The 18,715-nt window shown below is 61.4% G+C and overlaps 1 protein-coding gene across 3 annotated transcripts in view; it reads right to left on the reverse strand.

Moving 5' to 3' along the window:
* NFIC (nuclear factor I C) overlaps positions 1 to 18,201 on the reverse strand; it is a 35,691-nt gene extending 17,490 nt beyond the window's left edge. For 2 of the 3 annotated variants that reach the window (XM_084796514.1, XM_084796512.1), the window contains exons 1-2: positions 14,323 to 14,434; positions 7,380 to 7,911 (exon numbers count right to left, since the gene is read on the reverse strand). In XM_084796514.1, coding sequence (XP_084652640.1) covers positions 7,380 to 7,911; positions 14,323 to 14,352 — 562 coding nt within the window. In that variant the 5' untranslated portion in view covers positions 14,353 to 14,434. Of the gene's footprint in view, positions 1 to 7,379; positions 7,912 to 14,322; positions 14,435 to 17,874 lie in introns of those variants that run through there. The other variant, XM_084796513.1, reaches the window with a different exon arrangement.
* Positions 18,202 to 18,715: the final 514 nt, after the last annotated feature.

Raw genomic sequence — 18,715 nt, forward strand, 5'->3', positions numbered from 1 at the left:
TGTGGCTCCAGGCCAGCTCTGCAGTCTCTGAACTGGCTGTAAGACTCATGGTGACCCCTTCCTGTCTCTGCCATCGCCCCCTTTCCACGCCCTCTTCGCAGAGCTTCACACACAGCTGGAGCTCAGTTAGTGCACACACAGAGCAGGCACTCGGCAGGTGCCATTGTCTGGCCCATGGCGGGTGCTCAGGACTGACTTGCATTATGGGTGGGCACGGAACAGGCCTGATACAAACATTCGCAGGACAAGGAAATCTGAGGAGGGAATGAGAGCCACCAACCTAGAGTGACAGGAGGGAGAGGGGTGGAGCCAAGCAAGCCCCACCCACCCTGATCCGCAGTGGGGCAGGGATGGATGGAGACCGCCCCAGTCCATCACGGAAGGACTCTGGGGTGGGGGGAGGGCTCCACTCTGACCACGCCCTCAGCCCCCTCACTGTAGGATTCTAGGCGGGCTCCACCCCTGACCACGCCCCCAGACTCTCACTGGGGCATTCTGGGGGGAGGGCTCCACTCTGACCACGCCCCTAGACCCTCACTTGGGGTCCAGCTCAAAGCAAGTGTGCATTGGAGGGCTAGCTCGGCCTGGGGTCACCTTTACTCAGGTCTGTGGTGCTGCTAGTGGTGAGGGTCCATATGTGGGGAATCCGATGATCCCGGTGCCCTCTCTGGTTTTCGATGATCCCGATGCCCTCTCTGGTTTTCCTTGGCCTCAGCTTCCCCAGCTGTCAGAGCCACTAAGATCCTTCATCCTTTAGCACAGAGACCTTTTTGCAGGAACCAACCCTGGAGCTCAGCACCTTCCCCTGCCCCGACCCCATCCCACCCCAGCGATTCGGCCTGGAGCGTCCTGGGTTCAAGGGTGAACCGCCCTTCCCTTTGCCTCAGGCCTCCTGTCTGTTAAGCACCAAATGGGTACCAACTCTGTTCTGTCCTCTGCGCTCTGCGGTGCTCGCTCACATCCACTGTTCTAATGTACAGATGGGAAAACCGAGGCAGGGCAGGTCGACTGGGACTCACCAGACCCCCCACTCACTCATCCTCCACAGCACCCACTAGAGGGCATGATGAGCACTGAGGGGCCCCTGCCCCCGCGGCTCCCACCTTCCTGAAGCCCACCCCCACCCCTGCTATGCTCCTCTGTCCTTTACCAGCTTCCTTTCATCCTGTTGCATGAGTGAAACAGACATGAGGTAGGTTATGGGGGGGCAGAGGTGACCCTGAAATTCTCTGGCTCACATGGAGGTCAGAGGTCACCCACAGGGGTCCGCCCTGTCCTGAGTTCCCCCTGGCTACACGCCAGGGACTTTCCCTCCCTGAGCCTGGCCTCTGGTGAGAGGTCGGATTCGAACTCAGGTCCTTGTGCTTGCAAGCTGCCACCTCAGGTCCTGTCTCACTCTCTGACGTGTACCGCCCCTCCCTCGACCCCCCCATCCGTCCTCCACCCTCCTCGGGTTTTTCTCTGTGGACTCTTGGCTTGGTCAGCAAGGCCTGGCACACAGTAGGTGCTTAACAGTTGCTCCCCTCTGGCTGGGCTCGCCTGAGTCCCATCTTGAACTCTTCACACATTATAACCGAACTCCCTTACATGGGGAAACTGAGACTGGGTTGGATATCTGACCTTGTCACTGGAGTGGGTAGAGTGGGCCGGTGGAGGAGGGCGGGCATGAGGGGGGGGGTGCGGCCGGGGATGCGGCCCCTTTAAGCCCCTCCCCCACGCGGCCAGCGCCTCCTTATGTAATTGGGCCGTTGTCCTTGCATAACCCAGTTACATAAGGAAGCCGGGAACGGGCGGCTCCATCCGGCGGGGATCGGTCCCGCACTGCAGGCCCCTGCACCCCAGCCCTGTGAGCAGCAGCAGCAGCTGGGGTGCTACTCCCCACCCCGTGGGCTCCCACCTGGGCCGCCCGCCCCCCAGCTCCCTGCACCACTCCCCCCCCCAACCCCGGCAGCCATGAAAAATGACCAGTCTCCAGCCTCAGACGGAGTGGGTCACGTTCTCACTGCCCCAGAGAGGGCGAGCGCGCAGTCAGAGGGTGCCCAGCGCGGACCCTCCACGCGGTGCGGACCCCTCAGGGCTGTGACTCTCCCATGCCCTCGGCCCTGCCTCTCTCAGCAGGGGTTGGTATGCAATAGGCACTCAATAAACGCAACCCTTGTGGTCACATCTGGTGACCTTTTAGGCCTCCGCTCTGCGTTCTATCCACGGGCTGTCTCAATGTTCCGTCTAGTTCTCTGGGAAGAAGGAACAGAGCTGCTTCCAACGGGGAAACTGAGGCACAAAGGAAGGGAAGCCCCCAAGTGCTGCGTACTGCATGCCAACGCAGCCAGAAACAGCAGGTGTCCTATTACTGCACAGAACCTAGGCCTCGGAACAGCCCCTGGGTGTCTGGGTCCCCACTGCCCCCCAATCCGGGAACCTCCATGTGTCTGGGGTGGGGATTGGGCACACTGAGCCTCTGGGCTTCCATCTGACGCTGGCCCTTTAAGGCGGTCTGCGGCTTGGGTCTGTCCCAGAGTGACCCCAGGGGAGGGTGTGGCCGGGAACAAGGGGCCCATTCAGCTCTGGGGCTGAGGTGGGGGTGGGGTGGGAGGGGGGGGACAGGGCGGGCCCTGGCGGAGAGACCCGTGGGGGTGTGTTAGGATGGATTGACAGATACCTGGAGTCAGACATTAAGGGGAACCCCCCCTTGCCTCTGAACCTCCACTTCTGACCCCTCCGACTCCTTGAATCAGCTGATCCCCGCCCGCCCCCTCCCCCGCTTCCCCCCCCCCCCCCCGCCCACACAGAGGAGAAGCCCTTCAGGCCGGGAATGAGGAGAGTCCCTGACTGGTCCAGTCCCTAGGGTGTGGGTTCTGATCCTGCTGTGGGCCCTCAGGCAGCTGCTGTGCCTCTCTGGGCCCTGGTTCCCAACCTCAGTGATCAGTGAACCTCAGGGATCAGTGAAGTAAACACGGCACAGGAAGGTGACCCACCCCCTACCCCACCCCACCCCCGCTCCCCCCCACCCCCCCCACCCCCACTCCCCCCCCCCCACCCCCGTCCTATTCGGGCTCGGGATGTTCTCAGCCTGGGGACTGGCTTCTGGAAGCTGAGGCGTGGGGTACTGCGGTGAGTCTGTCTCAAGAACCAAGGAGGTAGCCTAGCCCAGTGAGGAGGCTGAGGCAGGGGGATGAGGACTCTGAGGTGTCCTCAGTTTAGTAACACATTTGAGGCTAGCCTGGGCTATGTAAGGCCTAGTCTGGAAACCCAAATCCAGCCAGATAGAAGGCCATTGTCTCGTTCTCTAGGCCTCAGTTTCCCCATCTGGCCACGACTCCCTGCTCAGCAAAGTCCTACCCACCTGTGACTTTCGGCCCACACAGGGAGGGATGGCAGGGCAGCTGTCTGGGGGTGACGGAGTTGTCCCAAGCTGCCCCCAGCTGGTACCAGGCGAAGGGCCAGGACACCAACTGTGGCGGGCACAGGTGTGGGGGATATGTCCACTGCTGAGCCCCAGAACACAGGGCCTGCCCCCCACAATCTGAGACACCACAGGGCCTGTGTGGTCATAGAGCCACACATGGGAAACTGAGGCCTGGGAGGTTGAGCAGACCATGGGACTGCTAGGTTCAAGTATCCAGAAGGGAGTGGGTCCAGCCTGGGCATTTGGGGGGCAGGTTCTTACTCCATAGCCCAAGCTGGGTCTGAAGTCACAGGAGTCGCTTGTTTCTGCCCTGGGGCCAAAGGGACAGTCGGGTAGGTTGTGCCTTGACTGATTTTTTTTTTTTTCTGGAGTTTCAATATGTTCCTTAGGGACTCAGCCAAGGGGTCACAGCTCAGACATGCTAGTGACACTGGCAAGAAGTAGGGGACCCCTCCCCTAATGGTAGGAGACACTGGGCCAGTGAGGGGGCTGGGGGCGTGGTCAGGGTGGAGCCCTGCCCAGAATCCCAAGTGATGGGCTGGATGAGGGTGTGGTCAAAGGTAGGGCTCCGCCCAGAATCCCCTAGTAAGGGACTGGGGGCGTGGCCAGGGTGGAGCCCCGCCTAGATTTTCCCTTGAAGAAGAGATGAGTCCCTCCTGGCCCCAAGCCCGCCTCCCGCCATCCCAGTACCGACAGGGACAGCGCTGAGCCCCCCCTCCTGGCACCAGCGCCCACACACTCCCCTCTCTGAGTCCTGCCATGGCCGCCACCCTGTCCCCGTGGCCAGTGGCGGGAAGCGAGTCCGGCCATGACGAGCACATGGGCACCATCTGGGCTGGCAGCTGCCGGCCTGGGCGGGCCTGGCACCCCTCCCCCCCTGGCATGGCGCCCGCCCGCGCTTTGGGTTCGCAGGCTGCCAGCGGGGGGCAGGGCGGGCTGGCAGCGCCTCTCCCGCGGCCCAGCTTTCCCAGACTCCTTCCAGAAGGCAGGGCCGGCCAGGAGCCTGACTCCGCTCCTCCCGCGCTGGCCTCCACTCCGCTACCCGCCACCCCAGCTTCCCGCGCCTCAGGGCTCTCGGCAGGCTCCTCACTGGGCTCTGGGTTCTCATCTCTCCTCGGGCTCCCCGCTCCCCCAACTGCTCTCCCCACTTCTTCTTTTGAGCCAAGGTCAGCTTTGAAATCAGCCATGTAGCAGAGGCTGGGCCTGAACTTCCCAGTGCTGCGATGACAGGCGGGACCTGCGGTCCGGGGACAGGATCCAGGACCAGCCCTAGCCCCTCACTAACTTCCCATCAGACCCCCAACACTGGCTCTGTGCCCCCCAAGAGGTCAACCCAAGCTCTGCCACCCAGTGTTAGCATCACAGGCAAGGGGCAGCCTGGGAACCCCCGAGGCAGGAAGGGATGCCCCCCACCCCCTACCACACCTACAGCTGGTCACTTATACAGCTGAGTCTGGGCCTTTGCTCAGGGTGGGGGGGTCTCTGGGGACTGGAGGCGTTGGTGGCCCCGGCAAGGCCTTAGGAGAGCGTGACATCCCAGATTACAGGAGAATGGCTGGGGCTGGGCAGGGTGGCACAGGGCTGGGCTCTCAGCACAGGGGAGCTGAGGCAGGGAGTCTGACCTGGGCTACACAGCAACCCAAGGCCTCCAAAACATTTCTGATGAGGGAGAACAGAGCGGGGAATTGGGGTTTAGGAGCATGTTCAGGACTTTTGCTTAGGGGAAAGGCATTCTGGGAAAATGGAACACAATGGGGCAAAAGCTGAAGCCTGTGACAGTATTGGTGGCCTCCCGGGTGCTTCTCCCCCCCCCCCTCTGTCTCTCCCTCTCTCTGGCTCTCTCTCTGGCTTCCCCCCTCTGTCTCTGGATCTCTCTCTCCCTCTCTCTCTCTGGCTGTCCCCCCTCCCTCTCTCTCCCTCTCTCTCTCTCTGTCTCTGTCTCCCTCCCTCCCTCTCTCTGTCTCTCTGTCTGTCTCTGCGCTCTCTCTCTGTCTCTCTCTCTCTCTCTCTCTGTCTCTCTCTCTCTCTGTCTCTGTCTCTGGCTCTCTCTCTCTCTGTCTCTCTGTCTCTCTCTCTCTGTCTCTCTCTCTCTCTCTGTCTCTCTCTCTCTCTCTCTCTCTGTCTCTCTCTCTCTGTCTCTCTCTCTCTCTCTGTCTCTCTCTCTCTCTCTCTCTGTCTCTCTGTCTCTCTCTCTCTGTCTCTGTCTCTTTCTCTCTTTCTCTGGCGCCCTCTCTCTCTCTCTCTCTCTCTCTCTCTCTCTCTCTCTCTCTCTCTCTCTCGCTCGCTCTCCCTCTCTCTCTGGCTCTCTCTTTCCCTCTCCCCTTCTTTCTCTCTACTTTCCGCCCCCTCCCCCCTTTTGAGGGATTCCTGGCAACTTCCAGGGCGCTTCTATGTGAGCTTCCTCCTTTATAGATAAGGAAGTGATGCGCAGAGGGAGAGGGACCTGTCTGTATCACACGGCCAGCTGGCAGGGGCACTGGCTAACCTCGGCTCTCCCCAGCTTCTAGAGACGCAAGTGGCTGACCAGGGTGACCCGTGGGAAGATGTCTCCCGCCTGGTCACCCGCCTCTGGGCAGGGGAGGGTGAGGAAGGGGAGACGCGGGGAAACTGTGCTGACACAGCAGAAAGCGCCTTTGAAATTTTTATCAGCTCAGCTCCAAGGAGGCGGGGGAGAGCCCTGGACCTGAATGCCAATGAGCCCGGACCCCCAGCTGGCCCCTGCCCACTTCACCAGACCCTGTCCCCTCTGACCCACACAGCTGGGGGCTGATGGGAGGTGGGGGCGGGACTGGACAGAGGCTGGGGTCAAGGAGCTAGACTCAAGGTCAGTGATGGGGGAGGCGCTGGCTGGCTCTGCTGTGTGACAACAGCGGATGGGGCTGGAAACTGAGGCACAGGGATGATAGGGATTCACTGGACCCACGCACCCAGGAGCGGCCCACTCGGCCCAGGGCTGTCCTCTCCGCCTCGCATATGGGTTCCCACACGGCGACCCACGTGGATACCCAGCGCTGAGGACCCTGGTAGCTTCCAAAGAGGACCCTCAGGCAGACGGAGCATGAGCCTCTTGCCTCTGTTTCCAGCATCCGACTGGATCACGCCAGGAGGGATCCCTGACTCTTATTTGGGGCGCCCTCAGATAGAGGGAGGAGTGGGCGGGGCCGTGGCTATCTCTGTCCATAAGTAAGGCCACACCTCCCGCTCCTGCACAAAGTAGACCTCACAGGCCCTGCCCCCTTATGGCCACGCCCACTTCCCCTTCTCCAAGTCTGATCCTGCTCAGGTCCCCCTGCCTCAGATGCGTGGCCACTATGTCCCCTGTCCTGCCGTCCCCAGGAGCCACATGGTCCTGTCAGGTGGAGGCTAGCCCTTTGATGGCGGGTCCTTCCTGTGAATCCACACACTTGACATCCGCCCATCTCTCCCAGGCCTGACAGGGTCCTGCTCACTGGGCTCTGCTCGGAACTAGGACAGGCATACATTGATGCTGACCCTTGACAGCCCTGACTGTGCCTCCCACAGTGACCCAGTCCTGGCCCTGTATCCCCAAGGCCATGCCCCAGTCCATGGCGGTGACCCAGCTCCTGACAGCACCCCTAACCATGACCTTGCCCTGACAATAATCCCGATCCCAAACACAACCCTGACGATGGCCCCACTCCTGACCGCGGCCGTGGCTCAGCTCCCCACTGTAACCATGACCACCACTACCAGTTTCCTGACAACGGTCCTGATCCCCATCCTGACCTAGACCGTGGTCCCACCCTTGACCTTGCCCCTGACAACTTCCCCCTTACGACGGCCGAACACTGACTGGTTCCATCCTTGACCACCGACGTCGCACCGGTCTTGACTCTGACTCTGACCGCGACCGTCACGGCCTGTCTGCTGTCCACAGACCATCCCCTGTCTACAGCCCTCCCACCACCGCGACCATGGCCCACCCCCGATCACGGTCCTGGCCCACACTCACCGCGCTCGCGCACGAAGTAGGCCAGGTACAGGTCGAGCTCCTTGACGGCCACGCCGATGTGGTGCGGCTGCACACACAGCACAGGGTGCGCGCAGGCGGCCGCCTTCACTAGCCGCTCGCCGTCCGTGCTCTCCAGCGGGATGCCCTTGAACAGAATCACCATGACCAGGTCCAGCCGCCATACCTTGTCGGCCTGGCGCAGACAGTCGATGCGCCGCATCTTGCCTTTCTGGTCGGGGTTGGACAGCACACAGCCCGGTGCCTTCTTGCCGGTCACGGCCAGCACGAAGTCTTCGCGGCACTCGGGCCGGATGTCCTTGCGCAGCTTGGCCAGCAGCCGCGACGCCCACTTCTGCTTCACCTCAGCCTTCTCGCCCAGCAGCTCGTCCTTCACCGCGCGCTCCTCATCCTTGGACATGCGCTTCTCGTGCTTCTTGAAGTACTTGCGCTTGCGCGCCTGCAGGTTGAACCACGTGTAGGCGAAGGCGCGCACGTGCGGCAACAGCGCCTCGATGAACGGGTGGAACTCATCCTGCGGAGAGGCGAGGAAACTGAGGCTTGGTGCACTGGGCCCGCTACCCAGGCAGGGAAACTGGGGCCTAGGTGAACATAGACCCATTGCCCACACAGGGAAACTGAGGCCCAAACTGTCCCATACAGAGGTGGAAACCAAAGTGTGGATGGTTCCACCACAGGCAGGGAAGGAGGGTCGGGAGATGAAGCCCTAAATGGCCCACAGGACTCCCTGGGGACAATAGAGCGAGCAGGGGGCCTTGGGGATACACATGTCCCGGATGGGAAAACTGAGGTTCTGAGATGGGGGCTGTGCCAGCCAAGGCCACCCACAGCCTCCCAGCACACCCTGAGCTTTGGTGACACCTTAGGGAAAAGTGACAACATAGCTAACTTACAATAAAGCTTTATTGACAGAAGAGGTGCATCAGCTCCACACAGGCAGCTGACTTTTTGCGGTTCCAATCACCCGCTGTGGGGTCCCCAACCACATAGGCAGGGACAAGCAAACAGTGATGCTCAAACCATGCAGGGGCTGCAGGCCCGAGTGTGTCCCCCGTGGGGACAGGCAGGTGGGCAGCCCTTGGGCTCTCCCTGGGACCTTGGGAGCAGCGTGGGCTGTCCTGCTCTATATAGGACGGGAATGGGTCATCCTGAGGACACCAGGGCCTGAGTCCCAGCCAGAAAGTGCCAAGAATTTGAGGGAAAAATCAAATTCTGTCCCTGTTCCTACTGGGGGGAGAGGGGAGCGGTGACTGGGATGTGAGTCATGCTCCCCCATGCATAAGGGGACCGGCAGGGAGCATCCCTAGTGCTCCACCGCCTGTGGCATAGTGGGGAAACTGAGGCCGAAGCCATGTGGAGATCTGCCCAAGGTCCCCACAGGGTCTCGAAGAGACAGACCATGAGTCGCTGGCCCCATTTCTTCCTTCTGATGAGTGTTGTGAGTCAGGGGTCTCCTTCAAACCCCCATCTCACTGAGCAACACTCCCCCAGCATCTTCCCAATCCGGGCTCCAAGTCCCCGCACCCCAGAGTCAGGAAGCCAAATGCCACCTATTACAAAACCTCTGAAAATAGCCGGTGAGCTTGAGGAGGCCAGGCCGGGCCACCCCATCCCCAGGCCAATGTCCTCTGAAGTGTGAGTCACTGGAACAGCTGTGGCCTGGCCTGGACCTGGGGAGGGGGGTGCTTCTGCCCTTCCCCCACGCTGGCTGCTGAGGCTGAGGAGGAGTTGGGGAGACTGGGCTAGCCTGGGGTGGGGCAGGAGTGGGCTCCTCTTGGGTCTGGGTGGTGACTGATATGTGAACCCAGACACAGCAGGAATCTTTCCAGGGTCACACAGGGTCCCTTGTCCCTAGGATGGATCTGTGGGTACAATAACCACGTGGGGGACAGTGAGGGAGGGGTGGTGGCATCCCAGAGTCTTGTCTCTAAATTCACTCTAAGTGCATCCGCCCTCTGAGCTCCATTTGTCACTGCCCTCTAGGCCCTGCCCCCTCAGGGAGGTTGTGGTGGGCACCCACGTCACCGTCACTGGTGGCCCTAGCTGGCCAGGAAAGTAAACACCAAGTAACCGGGTCATAGACCTGCTGGCCGTGCTCCCTGCCCTCCTCTCGTCAGCCAGTCCCTCTCTGTCCCACAGGTCCAGCCAGGGCCTCAAGGGGACCTACAAAAGAGAGAGCCAAGACTGGCGTGGGGCTGACAGCTTGCCTCAACTCCTACACACCCTTAGATGCCCCATCCCCAGTGCCCCGTCTTTCTTGTTGCCTTCTCCAGCCAAGGACCGTCATTGGTGGAGGCTTCACAGATGTGGAGGTGGGATGTGGTAGTAACCAGGCCTTTCACACAGTTGGGCCTTTGGACTGGTACTTGCTAGGCCACTCCTGGTCCCTTCTGCTCTCCAAGTGTGGGGGTCCAGGTGTCAATGGCACTCCCCAAACCCGGGACCCCTTAGAATTGACTGCACAGTTCTGAGAGTTTGCTTATGTACCCCCCAAACTCGGAGGCGTTTTCCAAATGCCAGCCCCTTCCCCACGAGGCTGGTGAGGGGTAGAGCGCCTATTAGAACTCTCTAGAACTGTGATCACAAGCCTGGGATAGTGATACCCCATGCCCAAGCACAGAGCTGGGCGCTTATGGCAAGGTCTTACCTCAGCCTTCATTTACCAAGCATTTACTTTCTGCCAGCCTGATACAAGGGGGCGCTCAGCCAGCACAGAGGGAGCTGGAGGCGCACAGAGAGGGGGTGCCCCCAACTCTCTGTGGATCCTTCACTCAGTCCTTGGCCACAAATATCTTTTTTTTTTTTTTTTGAGACAGGGTCACAAACTCACAATAATCCCCGACTCAGATTCCTGAGTATTAAAGTCACAGGTGTAAGCTGGGCGTGGTGGCGCACGCCTTTAATCCCAGCACTCGGGAGGCAGAGGCAGGCAGATCGCTGTGAGTTCGAGGCCAGCCTGGACTACAAAGTGAGTTCAGGACAGTTCAAGGCTACACAGAGAAACCCTGTCTCGAAAAACCAAAAAAAAAAAAAAAAAAAAAAGTCACAGGTGTGTGCATGCCACGCCGCCACGTCTGGTGGATCTTTTTTGTTTGTTTGTTTGAGATGGAGTTTCTCTGTGTAGCCCTGGCTGTTCTGAAACTCGCTCTGTAGACCAGGCTGGCCTCGAACTCAGAGATCCGCCTGGCTCCGCCTCCCCAGTGCTGGCATTAAAGGCGTGCGCCACCACCGCCCGGCTGCCTGGTGGGTCTTTAGTTCTATTTGCTTCCTCCCAGGTGCACATGCACCTGAACTTATCCCACACCCCGGCAGCTGCCACGGGCTGGTCAGACTCAAGATCGGGGCAGGAGGTGTGATTGGGGGGAGGTGACTGTGTGCAAGCATCAGGACCTGAGTTCAAATCCCAGCCTCCTGTCAAAGTCTCAGAACAAGACAGACCTTGACTAAGGAGACACCTATGGGCGACCTCTGGCCTCCGTGTGTGTGCCCTGGTGTTTGGGGGTCACTACCTCCCCGTCACCCACCTCATGTCTACTTCACCGAAACGACAGGACAAGAGGAAGCTGGGAAGTGCCTATGGGCCATAAGCTACAGCAGCAGCATTTACCAGGCACCTACTGTATACACCCAGCTCTTGACCATGGTGTGGCACCTGCCAGTGTCTGAGAGACACGTGACCTCCTCAGTTCTGTGTGACATGACACACCAACAGCCATTTACCACCAAATCTTTATGGAACAGCGCCTACTGTGTGCCACATACTACTTCCTCCAACATTGCCCACGCCCGCCCCACAATCTCTAACGGCTGAGGCAGGCACTGGGATTCTGGGTTGAAGTGAAGTGCTCCCATTTCCGAATATTTGGGGATACCTGGGGGTTGAGCACGCAGGGCTAGGTGGCAATGGGTCTCTGTGCACCAGGGAGGGGGGGACTGCACAGAGGGGAGGGGACAGGAAGGAGGCGGGAGGCTCCTGTGTCTGGCGCAGGGCGGCCGCTCCGCAGGCAGGAAGAGCCGGAGAGGGAGCAGAGGCTGCGGCGGCGGCGGGAGAGGCCAGAATGCTGACTCGCCAGAATCCAGCGCCCTGATTTACAGGCCTCGGCCCAGGCAGAGGCACCTTCTCCGCAGCGAGGAGGGGGCTGTCACTGTGCGTCGTCCGCTCGGGGGCTCACTGGGGGGCCGAGTGCATGCTGTGCTGCCCCATGCCATTTCTTAACCTCTCTGATCCCACGCTCCAACCCCTCAGCCCCCCTCTGGAATGAAGCCCTAAATGTCAGGTGCCCTGTGCTGCCTCAGTTTCCCCACCTCCAGGACGGCAGCAGAGAGAGGTGAAGCCATGAGGAGGAGTGAACGGAGGAGGGAAGTGGCCTCAGCCCAGGCCCGGGGAATCCTCAAACTCAGCCAACAGGGATTTGGCCCAAACCCGGAATAACTAACGTGGGGCGGGAGGGCGGGAAGAGGAGGGAGGAAGGGAGGGAGGGAGGGGGAAGGGAGGGGAGGGAAGCCTCAGCTCAGGATTCATGGAAGTCAGGCGGCTTCCTCCAGAGAGTAAAAGTGAAAAGGGGCCTGAGTCACTGCCCGGAGTGACAGACAGGACAGGGGACCCCATGGGCCTCCCAGAATCCTCCCGGGCATTTGGTGGCCCTGGCCCTGGCACTGACATCAGGGCCAACCCCACCCCGGGCCAGGCTCCCGGTAGGATCTGGTTGGATCACCAAAGGAGTTATTTCAGGCTGAACCTTGGCTGCAAAATTTGCCAATTTGGGAGGGACGGGTGAGGAGAGACAGACAGACAGACAGAGACAGAGAGACAGGTCAAGGCACACACTGTGAGCAGCGTGGGGGACAGGGACAGGAGGTTGGGGGGGGGGGCTGCAGCGTCGTTGCTCGGGTGCTTCTGAGCCCTCACAGCTGAGGCTCGTGAGGAGCTGGGGAGCCCACATTTGAGGCTCACGGGACATTGGAGAGGCCAGGCTCCCCCAGGGCAGAAGAGTGGAGAATGGGAGATCATGGGGAGGGGAGAACCCCAGACCCAAGATCTCCTCCATCTTGCTCTGTCTCTGCCCCCTCTGCCCTTGGCCTTGCTCCCTGTCCTCACCCACCAAGCCAACCCACATCCTCCTATGGGGGAAACTGAGGCCAAGGCCACACAGAAAGTTCCCTCGACCTAAGGGTTGTCCCCACCCCTGGCTCCCAGCAGCAACCTAGATGGAGGCTGGGCTGGAGAAGGCCACGCGGGGGAATTCCATGTGCCCAGGCCTCCCTCCAGCCGGCCACGTCTGCCTCAGACCTTGCAGGCCACCCCACAGGACTGAGCACAGACTCCTGCAGGTTCTTCCTAGGGTCACAGAGCAATGCCATCTCAAGGCTGGTAGTCCAGAAGGCAACCAAGTGACGCCTGCCCTGGGCTGTGGGCTACCCCCTCCCCAAATCTGGCTTGAAATAGAAACTGAGGCCTGCACAGGGGCAGGCATTTGTCCAAGGTCACCAGGGAACCCTGGGTAGGGCAGGCTGAGGTTCCCTACTGGCGGTGGGGGGGGGGCCTTCCCTGGGGACCAGAGAACTCCACTTCTTGCCAAGCTGGAAGGGGCTGCCAGGAGTGGAGGACCCCCAGGATCCTGCCCCTGAGACCTTCCACCTGGGCCTTCCCTGGCAAAAACAACCATACCCCTCACAAAGTTCTCCTCAGGACACCAGACAATTGCAACCCCTTTCCCCCAGCACTGCACTTAACAGTGTGCTTGGAGACCACCGTGTCTCACTCCCTCAGGGGAAACCGAGTCAAGAGTCACAAAACCAAAAAAAAAAAAAAAAAAAAATCACAAGAGGGTTGTGGAGTTGGAAAAGAAAGGCCTAGGATCCATGAGGGCAGAGAGACAGCTGGGGTCGGGGGGTAGGGGGGGTGTTCTTTGGAGGGGATCCCCTGGCGGGATGGCTGTTCCCCCTCCTTACACTCCCTCAGATGCTGGAACCCAGCCAGAGGGGAGCAGCAGGGCAGGTGCTGGGCTGGCCAGTTAGTCCGCAGCCCGCAGCCCGCAGTGTCCACCAGTCCCCTGCCTCCACACCACCTCCTTCCCTTCCCCCCTCCTCCCCCTTCTCCTCCTCCTCCTCCTCCTCCTCCTCCTCCTCCTCCTCCTCCTCCAGCCCTGGCCTCTGCTCCTCCCGCCAGCCGCCTGGCAGCGCCTGTTCGGCTCAATAATTCAAGAATCAATGCGGAGCTGGGGGGGGGAGCTGAGCCAGGGAAGGGGGGGGAACCCGCGATGGACACCGGCAAGGCCGCCCCTCCCCCCGCGCGCCAACTTTGCGCGCCCCTCCCCCTCTCGCGCACACGTGGGCCTGAAATGGAGGGGTAGATGGGGGCAATGCCAGCTTGTGGGGGGGGGTGTTGGCCACCTGGGAAACCGAGGGCTCCTGAACAAGAGCCTAGGGGGTCCCGTTCCCTCACAGCCAGGGAGACCCACGGGGCAGCAGGGAACCCCAAGATCAATTCCACGGGTGGGCAGGGGGCTTTCTGCAGACACCCACTCAGCTTCTCCATCTGGAGGAGACCCCACGCTTCCTAGGGGCAAAGGATGAGGTATCTATAGGGAGGACGCCAGGGCCCCCCCCAACATCCAGCCAAGACCGGTGGGATGGGAGAGTCTCAAAAACAGTTAGCCGATTAAGATCAAAGTGGGGGTTCAGAATGCGGGGTTCCAAGTATACAACCAGGCTTAAAGAGGATGGGATCCCCTATCTCAAGAGCTGCCCGCAACCCAGGTCCATGCCAGGAACACCCTGGCCTGGAAAGGGGTGGGTAGGGAGGACGCGCGCCTTTTTTTTTTTTCCCACCCCCGCTGCGGAGGGGAGGTTCCAGTCTGCAAAAATGCGTTTCCAAGTGGAGCCGGGGTGCGGGCCGGGGCCAGGCTGGGCGCGGGGTGCGTACCTGGGTCAGGCAGAGCGGGGAGGAATACATCCCGGGGCGCTGGCACCGGAGGCGCAGAGGCCGAGCGGCCGCCGAACTTACTGAGTCATTTTTGCAGCCGCCTCCCGCTCCTCCCTCTGCCGTCCTCCCCGCCCCGCGCCGCCTCCCGCCCGCCCCCGCTCTCTCCTTGCCGCCCGCATCTAACTTTCAAAGAAATCGCCGACAGCAAACAACAAACAAACAAACTAACTAACTATGGCTCGCGGACTCCGTGAGTACCCTCCCCCAAAATATGTGCATCTGCGGACTCGGGGCACAAGGACGCTGCAACCGGGTCCAGAAGATGGGGCCCGAGCCCCTAGCTGCCCCCCACACCCCACCTGTATCCCTGAAGCACCCCATCTCTGCCCCCAGCTGTACTCCCTTCCCACCTGTGCCCTCAGTCTGGCCAACGGCGGTCAGGAGGAGGGGGCCAGGATGGGAGAGCCTTTCCCTTCAACAGCGAGCAAGTGGCCTAGCAGAAGTTGGGGGGGGGGAGCCTGGGGAGAGTGACTTTCAGGACCGCAGGCCTTGTTAAAGGGCAGAGTGGGGTAACCCAGGGACATGGGTCTCCAAGCTTACCTCAGTGCCTAGGCTGCCCATTTCAGATATGGGGAAACTGACGCTCATGGAAATCTCACTCTAAGCCCACACATCTTTCTTTCTTTCTTTTTTTCCCCCCGAAAAGAATATGAGAACTTTCGAGACAGGGTCTCAAGTAGCCCAGGCTGGCCTTGAACTCATTATGTAGCTGAGGCTGACCTTGATCACCTGACCCTACTGCCTCAAGCATCCTGGGATGACAGGTGTGCTGGGCCTGGGACAGCTGGAGGTCACCTTTCTTAAGGAGACATCTGGTGGAGCCTGGTCCCCCCCCCCTGGCCAGTGTCCACTGCATTCTTACAAGATTGGGCCATTTTCAATCATTCTTCTCCCCAGGGGTTGCATAGGATGGAAGTTCAGCGGGGGTGGGGGTGGGGGTGAAGTGGGGGTGTTTTAGGGCAGGAAGATGCTCCAAGCCCTCATCACGGTCACCCCAGAAAAGCCAAGGCCAGAAGAAGGAAGCCAATGGCCGGAGTGGCAGCTGCCAGGAATACCGGGGCAGAACCGGCCACCTGGTCCACATCCACACGCTGGGAGAAGACTGCAACAGTGACGATAATTAAGGTGTTAGGAGCTTCCACAAACAGCAGCCAAACTTCCAGGCAGAGTGGACGTAAAACCCTGGGATGCCTGGGATACTATGGCCCACAGCTGTCAATCCAGCAGCAAGGTCAAGGCCGAGGCCAGCCTGGTCTACACAAGCCCATCTTGGCCACCTCCCCCATACCAGGGGCTGCACACAGTAGGTCCAATACATGAATAACGTGGGGATGTCACTCTGCCCCAGCCAACAACCAGCTTAGTCGCTCGGCACCTCAGTTTCCCCTGCAGGTGTAGAGACGCAAGCCGACACCTGCGCTGAGGTGACAGTGTGCCAAGGGCGCAGCGGGAGGAGCAAGTGGACACTAGACTTGTACCTCAGTAGCATACAACTCATTCATTAAAAACGGGTCTGCAAAGGCGAGTCCAGGACAGTCAAGACTACACAGAGAAAACTTTCTCAAACAAACAAACAAACAAACAAAAAAAGCCGGATATGGTGGCTACCGGCTTTCATGCCAGCATTCAGGTGGCAGAGGCAGTTGTATCTCCTTGGGCTCTAAGCTAGCCTGGTCTACATCGTGAGATGTAAAATAAAACAAAATCATCGCATTGCTGTTCCTACCACAGGTGCGTCTGGAACTGTCCCTGACACAACTGCGCTAAGGGAGGGGAGGTGACCACCAACACATCACACCATGAAGCCGCTTTGTGTCCAACAGAAGACAGCCCGTTCCTAAGCCTTAGCAGGGGACAAGCCTACAGCCAGGAGGGCTGGTCCCTGGCGCTGTCTCCCAGGCCTGTCCAGGCAGGCTCCCCAGTGGGACCCAGCACTGCGGGGGGGTGTGGCACAGGTGTCTCGGACTCTCTCCCCGGTTTCCATCTGCTTCATACCGGCACTGGCACCTCACGCATGTCCCCAGAGCACAGTCACCCCGGCTGGAAACCCACAGTGCAGACCCGGCCAGAGAACTGTGTGTGTGTGTGTGTGTGTCTGTGTGTGTGTGTGTCTGTGTCTGTGTTGGTTTTCTTGACCCAGGGTCACACGTAGCCCAGGCTGGCCTTGAATTCCGGATCTGATGCTGGGCAGACCAGCAGCTTTGTTGGCAACTGTGTGACTTGCACAAAGGCTACAACTGGACTGTGGAGCGGCGGGCGCTTGGGGGTTGATGAGGGACCCCTCCTCAGGGACAGCAGAGGTGATGGGCCAGACTATGACTAAGGATATTTCTGTAGCATTACCTCCAGGACAGAACCCAGGTCCTTCTGCAGGCTAGACAAGTGGCCACGCCCCCAGCCCCTCACTGGGGGATTCCAGGTGGGGTTCCGCCCCAAGCCACGTCCCCAGCTCCCCCCCAAAAAAACCAAACTTTTGAGAATGGACTAACGTTCCTGGAATGGTTCAGTCTTTGACCCCCAACTCCACCATCCAGGCGTCACTACCGAGGGACCCAGCAGTGCAGGTCACACAGGGGCCAGCCAGCCAGGCAGGGTGGTGACGGGGCTGGGGTGTCCGAAGAGGGCCCTCCTCTCATGTTGCAGAGGAGAAACTGAGGCTCTGGGAGGGGAGCCCCCCCGAGGTGTGTGGCCCCATGTGGGAAAGGCAGGATGTCCCTCGGGTGGCCTCGCGCGAGCCGGGCTGCGGAGGGCGCTGTGCCACAGGAGCCGTCTACGCGGCTGCAGCGTTCCCGCCTGTCCACTGCAGCAGTCGGAGCACCGGAGGGTGTGTGTGTGTGCGCGTCCCCCGCTGTGCTCCCGTTCCCAAACACCCCACCACGGGGTGAGAGGTCAAAGAAAAAGCAGCGGCCGCCGGCTCGGCCTTGCGCTGCTATATTTAGAAAATGATATAAAAACTAAAATCGCGCGGGGATTCCCCTCCCGAGCAGCCGAGGACGCGGCGGCGCCTGTCGCGAGCCCCCCCGGGTCCCGGTGCGGGGCGTCCTCCCGCGCACGCGCAGTCCGCATCCGCCGAGCCCGTGCGCGCGTGGGGCCTGGCCCGGGGCTGCAGCCTGCCGAGTGCGGTCCCCGGGGCTGCGGACGGCGGCCGTGGGCGGGGCGACCGGGCGCAGCGGCCATTTTCCGCTAAGCTGCGCGCGCCGCCCAGAGTCCCGGACGCGGGTGGGGACGGGGAGGGGGAAACCGGAGAAGAAGGGGGCAGCACGGGAACCCCGCCCCGCACACCCCACTGTCCACGCTGGGGACCCTAAAGCACTGGGGTCCCCGCGGCGCCCGGACCCGGCTCCGCCCCCCAGGGAGGGAGGGAGGGAGGGATGAGGACTCTCATCGTCCTCCCTCCTTCCCAGAAACCGCAGCTCCCCCTCCCCCCGACCCCACGCGCGGCGTCCCGGGAAAGTCCCCCCGCGCGGAGTGGGAGCGGGGGCGGAGACGTACCATGGCGCTGTGCGGCGAAGCGACGGCCGGCGGGGAGGTGCGTGGGGAGGCGCGTGGGGAGGCGCGTGGGGAGCAGCCCGCCCCGCCCGCGGACCCTCCCCCGGCCCGCCCCCCGCCGCCTCTTCCCCCCCAGCCCGCGCTCCGGCCGGTCCTCGGCTGCTGACCGAGGCTGCCGCTGCTCCGGCGTCCGCGCCTGCATCCCCGGCCGCGAGTCCGCCTTCCGCGGTCGCGGGAGCGCGCGTGCTCGTGCACACCCGCGTTCGCGGACACGCGTGCAGGCGACACCGGGTCGCGCACGGCGCACCGCGCCAGACGAGAGCCCCTAGGCTGTGGAGGGGAGACCGCAGGACAGGAGTGACAGGTGCCACGCTGCAGACTCCGCTGCGGCCAGGTGTATCCCGCTCCCCGCCCCCTCCCTCTTCCTCCAGGGAGTTCGGAGCGCCGCAGTCCCACCCCTCGGCCCAGCCTCCCGGTGCGCCCGCCTGGGATTCTCCGCCGTGCTCCCCTGCCGCTCGTCCCGGGCCCCACTTCAGGGTGCTTGCCGGGGGTCGGGGGGGGGCGCAGCACAGGTGACCGGACCCTGCGCTCGTGCACGCGCGTTCTCCTTCCCTCCCCTCTTCATCCAGGCGGTTGCCTCCGGTCCCGGCCTTGGCTCCCCGACCCACACCCCCTTCCTGCAACAGAACCCATGGGGATCAGAGAGGACAGTCCACCTCCCTGTGGTGGATCAGCAGCCGCTGCCTCTGCCGTGGCGGGAGCCGGAGCGGAGCAGCGGGTGGGACAGTTCGCAAACTAACTGTGAGAGCGCACAGGCTCAGGGCCGCGCCCCCTCCTCTGTTCA

Source organism: Acomys minous (assembly GCF_964271855.1).
Source record: "Acomys minous genome assembly, chromosome: 9".
NCBI lineage: Eukaryota > Metazoa > Chordata > Mammalia > Rodentia > Muridae > Acomys > Acomys minous.